The sequence below is a fragment of the Sebastes fasciatus genome, chromosome 1 (assembly GCF_043250625.1).
Source record: "Sebastes fasciatus isolate fSebFas1 chromosome 1, fSebFas1.pri, whole genome shotgun sequence".
Lineage (NCBI taxonomy): Eukaryota > Metazoa > Chordata > Actinopteri > Perciformes > Sebastidae > Sebastes > Sebastes fasciatus.
The window spans coordinates 1,616,172-1,632,275 of NC_133795.1; the positions used below are offsets into that span (position 1 = coordinate 1,616,172).

At 42.5% G+C, this 16,104-nt stretch overlaps 1 protein-coding gene across 3 annotated transcripts in view; it reads right to left on the reverse strand.

The window, feature by feature from the left end:
- Nucleotides 1-16,104, reverse strand: part of hdac11 (histone deacetylase 11) — a 49,487-nt gene that overhangs the window by 8,829 nt on the left and 24,554 nt on the right. Inside the window, exon 11 of one of the 3 annotated variants that reach the window (XM_074633279.1) lies at nt 9,490-10,145. The exons of 1 other annotated variant lie outside the window; for it this stretch is intronic. In XM_074633279.1, coding sequence (XP_074489380.1) covers nt 10,092-10,145 — 54 coding nt within the window. In that variant the 3' untranslated portion in view covers nt 9,490-10,091. Of the gene's footprint in view, nt 1-9,489; nt 10,146-14,657; nt 16,094-16,104 lie in introns of those variants that run through there. One more of the 3 variants, XM_074633008.1, reaches the window with a different exon arrangement.

The following is a 16,104-nucleotide window of genomic DNA, read 5'->3' on the forward strand; positions in this document are numbered from 1 at the left end:
GAATAAAAACATAATATTATAAAGTAGTAATTCTACGTGTTATTTTCTTTTGACTTTATTCTCGTAATATTCAGATTTTATTCTGTAAATCTCAGATATTTTTCCCTCAATGTGGCCCTAATACTCCGTAGTACATTGTCTCTTTGGCCCTCACTGCATTAGACTATTATACTATATACTTAGACTATGAACTGCGTTACCTTCATCACAATGATCACATGTTTTGTGGCTCCAGACTGATTCTTTTTTTTTGCCTAAAATGTCTCTTTTGATAATAAAGGTTGCTGACCCCTGATCTAAACAATCCACAAAAATCTACTTCTGAAAACATTTGAAGAGAGAAACAGGCGATGATGCTACTGCATTTTAGAACTAGATCGCCTTGTTTCACAGCTCGGTCCAAGTTTCGTGAGCCGGACGTGTCGCGCTGGACGGGCTCATTTGCATAAAGGACTGTTTCCCAACTTTTCATTTTGAAAGAGCAACGGCCAATGAGGAAACTCCAACACTCGGCCGACCACTCAGTGACGGACTTTAGCGTTTGTAGGGCTGGCCCTCTGCAGTCCAGACAAAAATGGATACGTCGGCACGGTTCTGGGGACGGTGATGTCGGTCTGTCGGTCCGTCTTTCCACCATTATGGACTGAAATATCTCAACAACTATTGGAAGGATTACCATGAAATCTGGTTCAGACACTCATGCCATTCTGATGAATTGTAATCTCTTCAATGATCCCTTAAAGCGGGGATAGGCAGGTCTGTTTTGGCGTCATTGGGTAGAAATAACCTTTCAGTATGTTGTAATTTAAGAGGTCTAAGAGAAAACTAGACTTGTGCACCTCCTCTTGGCGGGAGACTTTGGGCCAATCACAGGTCATTTCAGAGAGAGAGAGAGATCATATTGGCTTTTCTACAAATGCACATGCGCGTGCACGTCCCTTCGGATGATGAAAATTCTGATTCAGCAGCATAATATCCTGCAGGATGTAGTTTCTATTCCAGCATTGGCAACAACTGTCTACACTGCAAAGCAACCCAAAAAAACTAAGACGGGCTTATCAACAAGAGTCTAAAAAAGAGAATCTGACGATATCAAAAGTTTTCAGAGAGAAAATGCTGTATGAAGCGCGTGCATATGCCCATGCTAGTCTGGTGGGAGGGGATTATACTGTATACATATAACTGCTGCAGGTTTCGTTGTCTAGTTTTGAATAATGGGATCTTTTTTTTCAGAGAAAGTGTGTTTAATGAAAACAAATTGGGGGTTCAACAGTTACCAGAAGTGAGGAGGCTTAATTGCTGTGTGTTGTGTTGTGTTGTGTTGTGTTGTGTTGTGTTGTGTTGTGGGGGATGTGATCCATTATTCATACCTGTGTTGTTGTTGCTGCTTTCTGTAGGTCAGAACGCCACCTAATAGTCAGGAAGTCTCATTTATATGTGACATTATGATAAAGCTTGTTCTGTGTAATGTACAGTATTTACCCTCCTCACTGGGCCACCTGCTGGTCAGGGTTCACAACTACAACTTAAAGAAATGAATAATTCATGCTCATCTGTAAGGTGGGAAACGTCAGAGCGAGCCAAACAGTGAGACGCCGTGAGTCACACCGCTCACAACATCAACAGATCACACACAGCTGCCAGCTTCACTCCGTTGGCTCGACATCGTGAATCACAACTCAGATATACTGGCAACGACTGGGAGGACTAAAACCCTGAAACAGGAGCTAAACATGAGATCTAAGAAGACTAAGGCTGAGTTCTCCTGAGGGGAGATCTATGAATCTATGAATCTATGAATGGTTGTGTGTGTTGTTGATACTGCTAGACGTCACTGAACAGGCGAAGGTGTGGCGGTGGTTTTGGTGTATAACCAGGGCTGTCGCCAGCATCTTAAAGACTTGAGGTCATGAGCTAAAATCCCCTCAGCACCACCCCACACCCTGGAGAAGATTCAGGAAAAATATAGCAGTTAAATCTTTCATTTTTTCCTTTAAATGTTCAATTATATTTTCAGTAAGTTTTCTGTTCCAACAACTGGGGAAACTGACTCTCTGTGGAGGGGAAATTACTTTTTTTCTCGTAAAGTTATGACTTTATTTTCATATTACAACTTTTTTCTCGTAATAATATGACCCCCTGCCCCTTTACGACAAGCCTAGTCTGCTCTGATTGGTCAACCGAACCAAACTCTTCGGACTCCGCTCCAGCTCCGCTCTAACTAGCTTTGTTTGAGAGCGTTCCAAAACAGTGTTCATTTCGTTAATGAAAACTATGACGAAATATGTCCGTTAGCAACCTTTTTTTACATAACAAAGATTACACGATGACGAGACGGCGCCCACGTCATTAAACACTAACGGTGACGATATCAAACATGCAATATCTTTGACGAAAAAAGATGAGAGTGATTAGCGCTCAGTCCGTCTCCGTCCTTCTTGTCTCATGCCTCAGTCCTGACTCATATTTTTTTTTCATGCTGGGCGGTGCTGATTGGCTCGAGTCATAACGGACCGGTGGGTGCAACTGAACCGCATCATTAATGAGCGCCGTCAATCAGGAGGACTCGAACTAACAGCAAAAGCTGCATTCTTCATCAGATAATAATAAGATAACATTTTATGTGAAATAAATTTGACTAAAATGACAGAAATGTTCAATATAATCTGATGACTAAATATAACTAAGAGAAGAAGAAGAAGAAGAGAAAACATTTTGACTAAAACTATGAAGGATAAAAATGACTAAAACTAATCATCTTAAGACTAAATCTAAAATAGCTGAAAAAACAAACAAAACTATTATGCAAACGTGCTACTTGATGACATCACGGCGTTACAGAAGAGAAGGCGGGACTTGAATCAGGGCGTTTCAGGCAGTTCAGGAGCAGTGTTTCTCCTTCAGGTCTGGACTTTAGGCGTTGTAATTTTTTACATTTTACAGTCACAAAAAATATATATAAACTGTATATATATATATATATAAAACACATTAAAGGAAAGGGGATACGCATCATCGGTCCTCTTTAAAAAGAGAAACTGACAGTAGAGCGGTGAATATGACTCTGTTGTACTAATTGAATCAGTGCAGTGTACATGTACAATATGCTGAATGTACCATGTGTATAGTGCAGGTAAGTGCACCTCTACTAGTGTGTGGTGTCGATGTTGGAAGCGCACGTGAACAACAGATCAGATCCATTACAGTTTGCTGACAGACGGGGACGGGACGGATGATGCCGTTACTGACATTATACGCCTGGTTTTAAAACATCTTGACAGCGGAGCTGATGCTCGGCTGCTTTTTATTGATCTTCGCTCTGCAGCCGTATACGTTTTAATTCAGAAACTTAGACAGCTGGATGTCAACCCTACAGTTATTAAGTGGTAGCTCTCATTTTTAACAAACAGAACAAGCAGGTTAAAGGGTAACGCTGCCATTTTTCAACCTATTTTCCCATGTTTTTGTGTCTAAGTGACTAATAGGGACAACATTTTCTCAGGCTCAGATTGTTATTAGAAGTGTCTGACAACATTAAGGAAAGAGTCTCGCTCAAAAAGAAGTCTCGTTCTGAAATCCAAATAAATACGGACGGCCATTGAATTCAAAGACCTCGTCCACATTGTGGAAATCATCTAAATATTCAGCCAAGACTTTGTAAATCTTTTAGATAACACTAAGCTACGCTCTCTGTTCTAGTTAGTTTAGGCCACAAAACTGTCGTGTTAGGCCTAGTTAAATATCATCATGGTTTGGTGTGAAACTAGTTCAAAACTAGTTCAAAACAAAACAAAACGCAAGAAATGATTATGTTTCACACGGGCAGGAACACCGGTCTCCCGGGGGAAAGTTTCTCATATATTATTATTATTATTATACCCGTTATTAAAGGGACTGTTGGTAAGAATCATAAATGTCTTGTTAACAGCTTCACCTGTGTCCGTTAAGTCAACTAAAGTCAGCGTCCTGTTGCTGGCGCTTGTGCTCGCTCTTCATAGACATGAAGGAGCATCGCTCAACACAGTGAGGAGACACACGTCAGCTAAAAGCACAATATCACTCTATATTTCAGCTGCTTGGCAGTAATGTTAGCTGACCAGACCAAGGTCTCTCCAGGCCGTCTGCAGACTTTGAAAGGTATTTGTGATTTATAAAAGACAAATGTTATCCATGACAAAATACGTTTCCTTTCAAACGTAAAAGAGAATGAAATTTAGGTGTATGGGAATGTGATTCTTAGGAGACTGGTGCTGCTACGAACGGTGTATGAGAACAGTCTGAATGACTATCTACTATCTGGCCTGTATTAGCCTTTATTTGTTTATGCTGGACATTATTTGAACACCAGCTTGTATTTGAGAAGTTACACGATGGTATAAACTAAAAAAAATAAAATATGTAGTTTAGGAAGGAAAAGGATCAGGATGATGTGATCACAAAGAAGTCTGACTCTCCTGAAGCTGAGTTTGGTTCTATGAATCAGAGGTAGGAGAAGGAGGAACCACAGAGAATGACTGTTTTTACACTACCTGCTGACAGACTGATAGACTCCCCACGCTTTAATAGAAAGAAATGATCCACTTGATGTCTTCGAAGGACGCTGCTAAGTCCATCTGATTGTATTGAAACCCACCGGGAGAAAACAAATCAAAACGACACCCAGCAGCGAGCAGGCTGCCGTCCTGCAACATGAATCTACCAAGGTGAGTGAAACAACTTAATATTCCCGCTGCATTGCAGGGGAGGAATTGCATAATCTATCATACATTAGGTTGTAAACAATTCCACTGTGAGGCGTCGCTGAATTGGAGGAAAACAATGAGGAGAAAAAAAAAAAAAGATCCCAGGAGATCTGTCTGCCACGAATATCTGACTGGGCTCAACGCTCACACACACATCACCATCACACAACGCTCACACACACATCACCATCACACAACGCTCACACACACATCACCATCACACTACGCTCACACACACATCACCATCACACTACGTTCACACACACAACACCATCACACTACGCTCACAAACGCATCACCATCACACAATGCTCACACAGACATCACCATCACACAACGCTCACACACGCATCACCATCACACAACGCTCACACACGCATCACCATCACACAACGCTCACACACGCATCACCATCACACTACGCTCACACACACATCACCATCACACTACGCTCACACACACATCACCATCACACTACGCTCACACATACATCACCATCACACAACGCTCACACACACATCACCATCACACAACGCTCACACACACATCACCATCACACTACGCTCACACACACAACACCATCACACTACGCTCACAAACGCATCACCATCACACAACGCTCACACGCGCATCACCATCACACAACGCTCACACGCGCATCACCATCACACAACGCTCACACACACATCACCATCACACTACGCTCACACACACATCACCATCACACTACGCTCACACACACATCACCATCACACAACGCTCACACACACATCACCATCACACTACGCTCACACACACATCACAATCACACAACGCTCACACACATCACCATCACACAATGCTCACACACACATCACCATCACACTACGCTCACACACACACACATCACCATCACACAACGCTCACACACACATCACCATCACACTACGCTCACACATACATCACCATCACACAACGCTCACACACACATCACCATCACACAACGCTCACACACACATCACCATCACACTACGCTCACACACACATCACCATCACACTACGTTCACACACACAACACCATCACACTACGCTCACAAACGCATCACCATCACACAACGCTCACACGCGCATCACCATCACACAACGCTCACACACGCATCACCATCACACAACGCTCACACACGCATCACCATCACACTACGCTCACACACACATCACCATCACACTACGCTCACACACACATCACCATCACACAACGCTCACACACACATCACCATCACACTACGCTCACACACACATCACAATCACACAACGCTCACACACATCACCATCACACAATGCTCACACACACATCACCATCACACTACGCTCACACACACACACATCACCATCACACAACGCTCACACACACATCACCATCACACTACGCTCACACACACATCACCATCACACAACGCTCACGCACAAATCACACCACGCTCACACACACATCACCATCACACAACGCTCACACACATCACCATCACACAACGCTCACACACACATCACACAACGCTCACACACACATCACACAACGCTCACACACACATCACACCACGCTCACACACACATCACCATCACACAACGCTCACACACATCACCATCACACAACGCTCACACACACATCACACAACGCTCACACACACATCACCATCACACTACGCTCACACACACATCACCATCACACAACGCTCACACACACATCACACAACGCTCACACACACATCACCATCACACAACGCTCACACACACATCACACAACGCTCACACACACATCACCATCACACAACGCTCACACACACATCACCATCACACTACGCTCACACACACATCACCATCACACTACGCTCACACACACATCACCATCACACAACGCTCACACACACATCACACAACGCTCACACACACATCACCATCACACAACGCTCACACACACATCACCATCACACAACGCCTATCAGCATGGAAGGCAGGCCGCTGCTACGGAAAACAAGATCCATCTCGATTTGGGAGGATGTTTGGTTTCAGACATGTTATTTTAGAGCTGTGAGAACATGAAAGTAGCCCGTCACATCTGCCTCTCACAGCGACGTCACGCTGGGAACAAATACTGTTCACTCAGTATATGTACGTCTTTATGTTCAAGGTCTAAATCAGGTTTATATACTGACGGATATGGAGACAAGTCTTGTATTTCTGTCAAGAGGAGGCACAAATACTGCCAGTGTGTTAAAGTGTGTTAAAGGGTCATTCCAACACGTTTTCGTCCTAACTCGTCACGTACCGCCGCTTTGTCACGCCCCTCGACGTCACACACATCAATGGCCTCTTCCTGATTATACTACAACACTTAGTTTGGACAAATATACTTTTGCATAATTTTGGTTAATTTTTATTGGGAGATTTATATTCAATAATCACAGTTATAACGTGTAGTGCCAACAGACTGTCTTCACACATCAATGGTCTCTTCCTGATTATACTACAATTGGTTTAATTTATACGGAAGTTTGCCCGCTACAATGGTCTTCATGGCAACGATACAATAATTATTTTTTTCAAAATGAGTAATGTAGCATAACCAGGAAGAGACCATTGATGTGTGGAGACATTTTGGTGGCACTACACTTTATAACTGTGAACTTATTGAATATTTGTCCCATTAAAAATTCACCAAAATTATGCAAAAGTATATTTGTCCAAAGTAAGTGTTCTAGTACAACCACGAGGAGACCATTGATGTGTGAAGTGATTTTGATTGTACTACACTGTATAATACTGTTAATACTATAATACCGAAGTTATTGAATATTTTTTCCAATACAAAATCACCAAAATTAAGCAAAAGCATATTTTACATATATTTGGACGGCTCGTTGTGATTAAAATGAGGTTGTAGCTCGTTGTCTACCTCACTACGGTTAGAAAGAGCCCTCGTTGGTGTTTTAACAACGTTTCGGTTATGAGTTATTGATCCGGGGAGTTTGATTCTGTTAATATCTTTCACACTTTACCAAAGTTTTTCTGCAGTCATGTCTTCTTCCCTGAGACAAACTCTTTTATTGTTTCAAAAACCTACGTACCGATCCGTGTCCATCACCTTCAGTTGTACAGCAGCACCGTCCTCATACGTGCTCTTACTTTGTAAATGGCGACTTCCTGTCGCAGAATATGAAAAAACGGTCATATTCTGTCTTCTAGTAATTTCATTCATTCTAGTAATTACATTTTTTGTTTTTAGAAATAGAAAATGAAAATCATCCCTTTTTGACCCTGATAAAGGAAAACGTCTTGTATTTCAATTTAAATTTTTTGTATTTTAAAACAAAAATCAAATAATTTTTTGTTTTTTTAATATTCTTTTGTGAAAGGAAAATCTAATGACCAAAAGATACACTGACCGACAAACCCACAGAAAATCATCACCGGACTCTGCAGTTCCTCTCTTTGTTTCGGTTCTCCGACCTTCAACATCACTGTTGAAAAATCGGGCGCACCTTTACAAAAGTAGATCTCCAGCTGTGGGTTATATATTCTAATGAGCATGCATGTGACTTAGGAAGGGGAGACAGATCTGAATGACTCGTTGAATCACATGTTTTCTGATCTAGACAGATCACAAAATAACTGACTGGGTCGTCTTATTTCAGTTTGTTGGTTGGTAGACGCTCCTGATACCCAGATGGATGAAAACAAGTTCTGAAAAAGTGAGTTTTTCATGATGTGTCCTCTTTAAAAGAGTGTATCTTAACAAGAAGCAGAGTCGTGCTGATCTTTATTTGAGGATGTAAATCAGTTGCCGGTGCTTCGTCCTCCCTTTTGGCAAAACTGTCAGAGTCAAAAATTCATCTCCACATTAGTTGTGAGTCAGACTGCGTGCTGTAGTCTCCGTCTACTAAAACACTGACTGTCAAAATAACACAAACAACAGCTCCACTTACAGTTTAGTTATTCACCACACACCACACACACCACACACACACCACACACACGCCACTTACCAGAGGCAGGAGGGCCGCGGTGGCCGGTTTAATTCCTGCTTTAAGTGACTGAGTGAGTCGCTTTGAATCTCCTCCAACATCCCTCCGACACTTTCAGCTTAACCACATCAGACCTAAAAGTCTACCAACGTTTAGTCAACGTCGGGCCAATAACCCTAAAAACAGGCTCTTCCATGCACAATTTGTTCTCAATTATTTTGTGGCGCTGCCAGAAAAAAGCCGAGAGTCGATACCAGCAGCTCTGTGTTTTCTTTAAAGATCAATTTCTATGTGGCTGGCAAGGTCAGAGTGTGGTTTGGAGAACAATAAGAAGGACTAACAACAGATTTCCTGATGATGGATCGGCATAAAGAACTGCTTAGAAACAGAATACATTACCCGTACAGCCGATCGAAAACAAATCCAGACCTCACATTAGGCTACGGCGTGCCGGTACCTTGGTTTAAACACCTGAGCAATTGACACCTGAAACCATTGACTGTGACAGCTCAGCCGGCAGCTCACCGTGTCACATGTTGCTCGGTAACGACGTTGAAGGATCTTTGAGATGGCAGATCTATTAGATCCTGAGGCCTTTAGTTTATTGATTATCCCTGAAGGACAGTTGTGTTTATATAAAGGAACATATTTATCCTCATAGCCCATCACCAGAGGAGATCTGAGGTTTTCTTCTGTGATGAATAAAATCATCTCAAAGCACCGAGCCGTGAAGCAGGTTGTGTTTTATTAAGGTGAGATATCTCAGCAGTGAGAATACAAGTAGACTATGAAGATCAGTCTGGAGCTAAAGGATGGAGAACTTCAGTAAGTCCAGCGGGAAATGATACCGTTACAGCAGCTAAGACAAAAATACAAAGATAATGTGCAAAGAGCTATACAAAACTTAGCAATATGCAAATCTTCTCGACAATATACAGCTTAAACTAGAGACCATCCAGCGCATTACTTCTCCTATAGATATACTGTAACTCCTGACGGTGTATGAGAACAGCTTGCTCCTAAACTGACCGTTTAATCTAACCAAAGACATTATAAACTCTCATTATCAGTCTTCTGTGGAAGTAAAACATGTTGAGCAGAGCTTTCATTAACTTGTTGAAATGTTGTTTTCACACCTGCCTCAGTCAGGGCTGCTTATCGTAGACGGTTTATACCCCCACTTGGGTGGGTTTGGTCTGGAGACGTGAAAACATCCCAGTGGAAGCAGCCAGACATCGAGCACTCGACAGCCTCGGCCTCCGTCCAGCAGCTCAATCCCAGAGAGGGTCATTTTTTTAGGTAAGACGGCGTCCAGGAGCCAGGAGCCAGGCAGACAGCCAGGGAGTCATGTTTAATGAAGCTCACTGCAAGGTTTCTTTGTCCCGGCAGCACCCCGGTTCACCGTCTGCATGAAATGATGTTGTCATGATGTTTTTCTGTCCGTCTGTCTGGACACATTCTGGGAAGAAAATACCTCTAAAACGATCCAACATAACTTCACACATCCGCCCCTGACTGGAGCTCTTATGGAGTTCATATTAATGCCCCCCATGCGTTATGTGAAGACGAGTGTGATGCTACTTAAATATGCCGTAATTAATCCACTGACATTAATGAGCTCATTATGTTATTGTGTCATATATCACAGTGATTATGGGAGAGCATTAGGCGGCTGAAGTGACTTGTTTTAACACCTCAGTGCATATGTTCATGTCCATTCGTTTCTGTGTTTTAGTAATTACATTTCTGTTTGAGCAACATAATCAAGCCCTGACAGAAAAGCGAGGGGTGCTCATCATGTTGCGAGTAGAAGCGACCGTGCACAGCTGCGTGTTATGATTGATTATTTTTTTTCTCAATCAGAAGCTGAACATTGCTGCTGCGCCGCTTTGTTCATAAAGTAGAGTTTGTTCGTCAGTTGGGAAATGAAAACAACATAAACACGCAGAAAAAGTTTCACACCCACCGTCCAAACCCACACAGGTGGTGTTCCTGATTCTCCCTGACTACCGTCGACCTTGTCTCAGGACCGTGTGGGCTCGTACAGACTGAGATGATTGACATCTTCTCCTGTTAGCCGTGTGTCCACTTTCTGTTTTGTATTGTCTGAATGTCCAGTTGCAGTGATTATACCCCATAGAGAGGACTCAAATTAGCCCACAATGCAACTTGAAAATGTTAGTAAATGACCATTTCAAACTTACCACCATATATTTATCACCATGTATTGTGTAGAGAGGGGGAAATGAAATATAGACAGCTGCTAGAGTAAATGTAATGTCATTTATGGTGCATGGTAGTGAGCAGTGAATGTTTTAGACCTTTGGTTCTCATTAGTAAACAGAGTTTGGGGACTTATATAATTCCAAGCTGCCCAACTTCAATTTCAGCAAATGAAAACATGTTTGCAGAACCTTTAACAATTTCACAAATGACCTGAAACTGGATGCATCAGGGAAACTAAAGGGGCTTTACTTTAGATGTTTTCTTATTGAGTCATTAGGTTGCAAGTGTGGGATCATTACATCATGTTGGGCAGGGCTTTAGGAACACCCATATGGGACACGCAGTACTCAATGGAAAACTCAGAGAAAGGCTGAACTACATAGCAGCAGCATTAACATACACTTTTAGCATCAAGCAATTCAAAGATGAAAAATAAAAAAGCCAAACAGACCTTTTGGTTGTCATGAATTTATTCAGTATCAGTATGAATGCATAGAAGTAGTTATCAATGTCAGCACAAACCACAAACACACCCTAGAAAATACAGTACAGCTTTGAAGACTTCAGTGTTATTTTTGGCACGCAACATTCAATCAACTCTAACGACTAAAGAAAGAAAAGGAGCTGATGAGCTGAATCTGAGATGGCATCGGGTGTTAAGGACAGGCCCATGTGTACAATAAGTGATATATTCTGAGTCCTAATTAAAAGGTAGACACTTCCAGACGCATTCAAAAGCAGCACACCAGATCAAAGGCTTTAGCTAATTAGCACTGACACCGCTAATATGCCCCCCCCTTTCACAGTTTCATTATGAATGTGTCCAAACAGCTTCCTGGATAACGCTGCTTTTCACGCTGTTCAAAGACAGGCCTTTTAATCCTCTAAGTGATCATGAGTCGCTGCTCCACTCACAACTTTCTTTTTGTTTTTTAACCAGCAGCGTGAAGCCGGAGCAGTGGAAGATAATTCATATGAAAATACATTAGAAAACCATCACAGCAGCACCTGCCAGCTGCCACTTCAGGTCCAGTCAACTGCAAAACACATCGAGTCCACAGAGGATGTGCTTTCATTATTAAAACATTCACAGCAACATTAACATCTCTTCTCGTTTGGTCAACAGCTTTGTCTCTAACTCGTCTCCCTGAGCTTTCCAAACACTCCACAGCTACTCTCTACATTTCTCTTTGCATTACACAACGCGTTTTCACACCTGTAGTTCGTTTGCTCTGGTCTGAATCAGGGACCAATATTGCCTGGAGTTTGGTTTGTGTTCACACGGCAGCATTTACAAGCAGACCAAAATTTTGGTGCGCAAAGAAACTGCTCTCTGATTGGTCAGAATTTCAACGCTGGAAAACTCCCGGAAGTAAACAAAGAAGAGCAGACTTCCAGAACGCAACGATGGAGGGACGACTACGCGGCTTGATCTCGGTCCTGGTCATCTTTTTGGTTTTTTACCTCGTAGCAATTTTTCACTCGAGGCAAACGACACAGTTTGAAAATGAGGCAACTTGGAAACAACGTGTTGATGCACCGAAGGAGCATATCAAGACAGTTCAGGAGGAGGCGTGCATTAATAGTGGAAAAACCATGCAAACAGTGATACAAGCACCACATTTGGCACGATGATAAACGATTGGCCACTTGAAAATCCAAGCTGGCCGCCAAATCGACCTGCTGGTTTCTCTCTTAGAAATTCATCTACTTGTTTGATTTGAGTGATCTTGGTGTCAAATTATCTGTTTTCTAGCATGCTGGATCTAATTTTGATAGTTTAACAAAATGTTAACGGCCGTTTTGTGTCTGTTTAGTGTCTGCTTCCTCATGAGAGCATGGGGGGTCACAGCATCCAGGGGTTCCTATTGGTGCTGATGGCTTTGTCTCCTTGCGTCGCAATGACCGTGCAAGATATTTCAGCTTCACACACACTTTCTCGGCGGGAAAATGAAACCGCTGGGTCTTGATGCTTGATTCCCTGGCCGCCATATTGCAGTTAAACATGATTAAAACTAACAAAATAAGATCCAGCATGCTAGAAAACAGATAATTTGACACCAAGATCACTCAAATCAGTAGATGAATTTCTATGAGAGAAACCAGCAGGTAAATTTGGCTTTTTCCATTCAAAGGCAGGTGTGAATACGCCCTGAGCTACTCATAAACCCAACAGGACACGTCTTGGTGTACTGTGCAAGGAGTGAACACCTTCCCTCCTTCTGCAACTACTCCTCCAGGTTGATGTCTGGATGTCAGTTAGCATGGCTTGATGTGATGTCTCATTGTCACAGCCCTCGGCGTCTGGTACCGACGCACAAGACACCCTGAGACGCAGCGGGCTTTCAACTAACTCCAACGTAAACCCATCCGCGTCATCATTAGACACTCAGAGCAACTGCTCTGGAAGTCAGGTGGTGATGTAGAGCGAAAACGTTCAGCGTACAACCAATCTCAGGTCATGTCTGTTGACGTAATCCTGTTGCCATTTCTTCATGGTTGTACTTAGGTCGCTAGCTATGTAGAAAGATGTGATCTCCATTCTAAATCTTGCTTAATATCATTATAAGTAGAACAATGATGACCAAAACCACGGAAAGAAAACCCAGGACCAGAATAGTGTTGATGGTAAATGTCCTGGAATGAAGCAATAAGTTACACAGTGCGATGTTGACCCAGAAAGCTGTAATGTCTGTATTTCTTCCTGTATCCAGCGGGGTATATACACATCGGATTTCTCCAGGTAGCCAGGGGGGCGCCGTGCTCTATTTGCCGCTCAAAAACAGAACTTCCTTGTTCTCTTCACTTGTATTGCAAACTAGTTACATTTCGGACAGCGGAAATGGCATATGAGTGATATGAGTGCAGGTGATGTTGTGGACAAGGGTACATTTTAAAGTGTTTTGGCTGACGTGAATATTCAGCCGTATTTATTTGAACCAGAGTATACGGGCGGAGCGAGGCTGTGGCTGCAGCGGGGACCCTCCAGAACCTGAGCTGCCGAGAGCAAATACCGACAATTACTTTACTCCCGTGACCCCGCGGACCGTCTGGATACGTGAGGCTCATGACGGGGAAAGGAAAGTAATTTTCTCTGAATGAACAAATGACAGCGCACGGGGAAAGCTCCTGTGGGTGAAGCCGCCCTCGTAAAGGGGATTGATAGTGCCTGAAACTCTGCCGACCGGCTCCTCTACCAGCTGATAGAGCAAGGAGTCCAGTGAGCCGCTCGTCTGCATGCACGCCATGGATGCGAGCTGGCATCTGAAGAGTGAACCGGAGTAACATTTAACATTTCTATACTAATAAAAGTGCTAAAAAAAAACACTTTCATGGAACGTTTGTCGTCCTTAAATACAAGGTGCAAATCCTTAGTATCCATACAATCGATTTTATATCGATATCCGTCTCCCGTGAAGGACAACTTGCCGAGTACCTATCGATGTAGTTGGATCGTAGGAATATAAATCGATACATCGATGTAGTAGATGAATCGTTACACGCCTAATTGCTGTGGACTACATTTACCATCAACACTGATTGGACATCCATATACAAAGGTGGCAAATTTTCCCTTTAATTACCAGTAATCTCTCCGCCAAAAAAGTTACCTATTGAAGCTTTAAATCAGCATGAAGAGGCAATATGAGTATTTCATGTATGAGTCAGCAAAAGATGCACAAATACTTCAGACTTTTCAAATGTTTTAGGTAGAACTTCAAACTAAAATGGCTTAGTTAGTTAACATAACACACAAACAAACTGTACAGAGCTCAGTGAGTATTCTGTCTGTGTGTGACGGAGAGTCTTTAGTGTGATATTGTTCCAGCTGTTGCATTAGTCATATTGATCCAGAGATCTATTTTGTCTCCGTGTACACAGTAACATGTGTAAACATCATTAGGAGAGTTCTGTATGTCTGACTACAGACAACCAATCAGTAGTAAAACCCCCGAAATCTCCTCTGAACAGGCCGGCTCATTAATCACTGAACACTTTTCAGTTTTGGGATTTTGATCTGGAGACGACAGGAACACACTGAAACAACAATATTGATTTGTAGAAGTGTGGGAATGTTATTTTTAACCAGTTAAAGTGCTCAAAGTGTTTAAATTTGTCACGTTTAAAAGAGACAAAACGATAAAATCCTATTGGGCTCCCTGTAAACATTAACCGAGTGCATTTAAAGGCATTAAGTACAAAAACTCATCAATGGCTGAACTTGATTAATGAACCACCGCTAACGCTATAATGATTACAATATTATCTAGACGGAAAAAAACACCAATTTATAGTAGAAGTAATAAAACAAAATGCTAATGAGGAATGAAGAAGACATCATGTTCTGAACGGAGGTTAAACATCACCATTAGATTATGTTTGACAGTTATAGTTTTCAATTATCTCGTGTTTCACCTCTCACAGCCGTTAGAACTGAGATGCAGGATTAATTAATATAAGAACATCAAAACCTCTTTACAATTTCATGGACTAGTAATGTATCGTATCTTTGACTAATGACAATATTACATTTCCTGAGATGAAAGAATACGTCTCTAAAACGCTGCCCGAACATTAAACATAAAACCCATCATTCTCCTACTGATGAACATTTAAACAAGTCTTTTTATGAGAACTTGAGGGGAGTGTTATTGTTTCAGTATGACTTATTCCCTTTGAATAACTGACAACTTCTACATTAAAAATGTAAATAAAAATACCAAAGCTAAAGCTGTTATATATGTGCAAACAAGCACTGGATAACCCTCCCCCCCCACCCACCCCCCCGGTCATAAATGTCAAATAAATATAAAGTTACTTCAGTGCCTTTAAATGTCACAGCTGCAGAGCAGACAGTGTTAACGTCAGGATTAATGCGGCTCAGACAGCGGTGAATGTTGATCCAACAGATCCGGAGCTGCTGCACACCATGCCGGTCACCAGCGGTGATGATCCCTCCCCCTCCAGAGCCTCCGCTCCGATCAGGCCCTGCCGGTGCAGGTTGAGGATGGAGTCGGCGATGATGCGGGCGGTTTTCTTCTGGTATCCCCCCGAAGTCACCATGAGTATGGGGACGCCCCGTCGCCTCGCGGCCCTGAACACAATCTCATCTCTCTTTACAATGCCCTGGCAGAGAA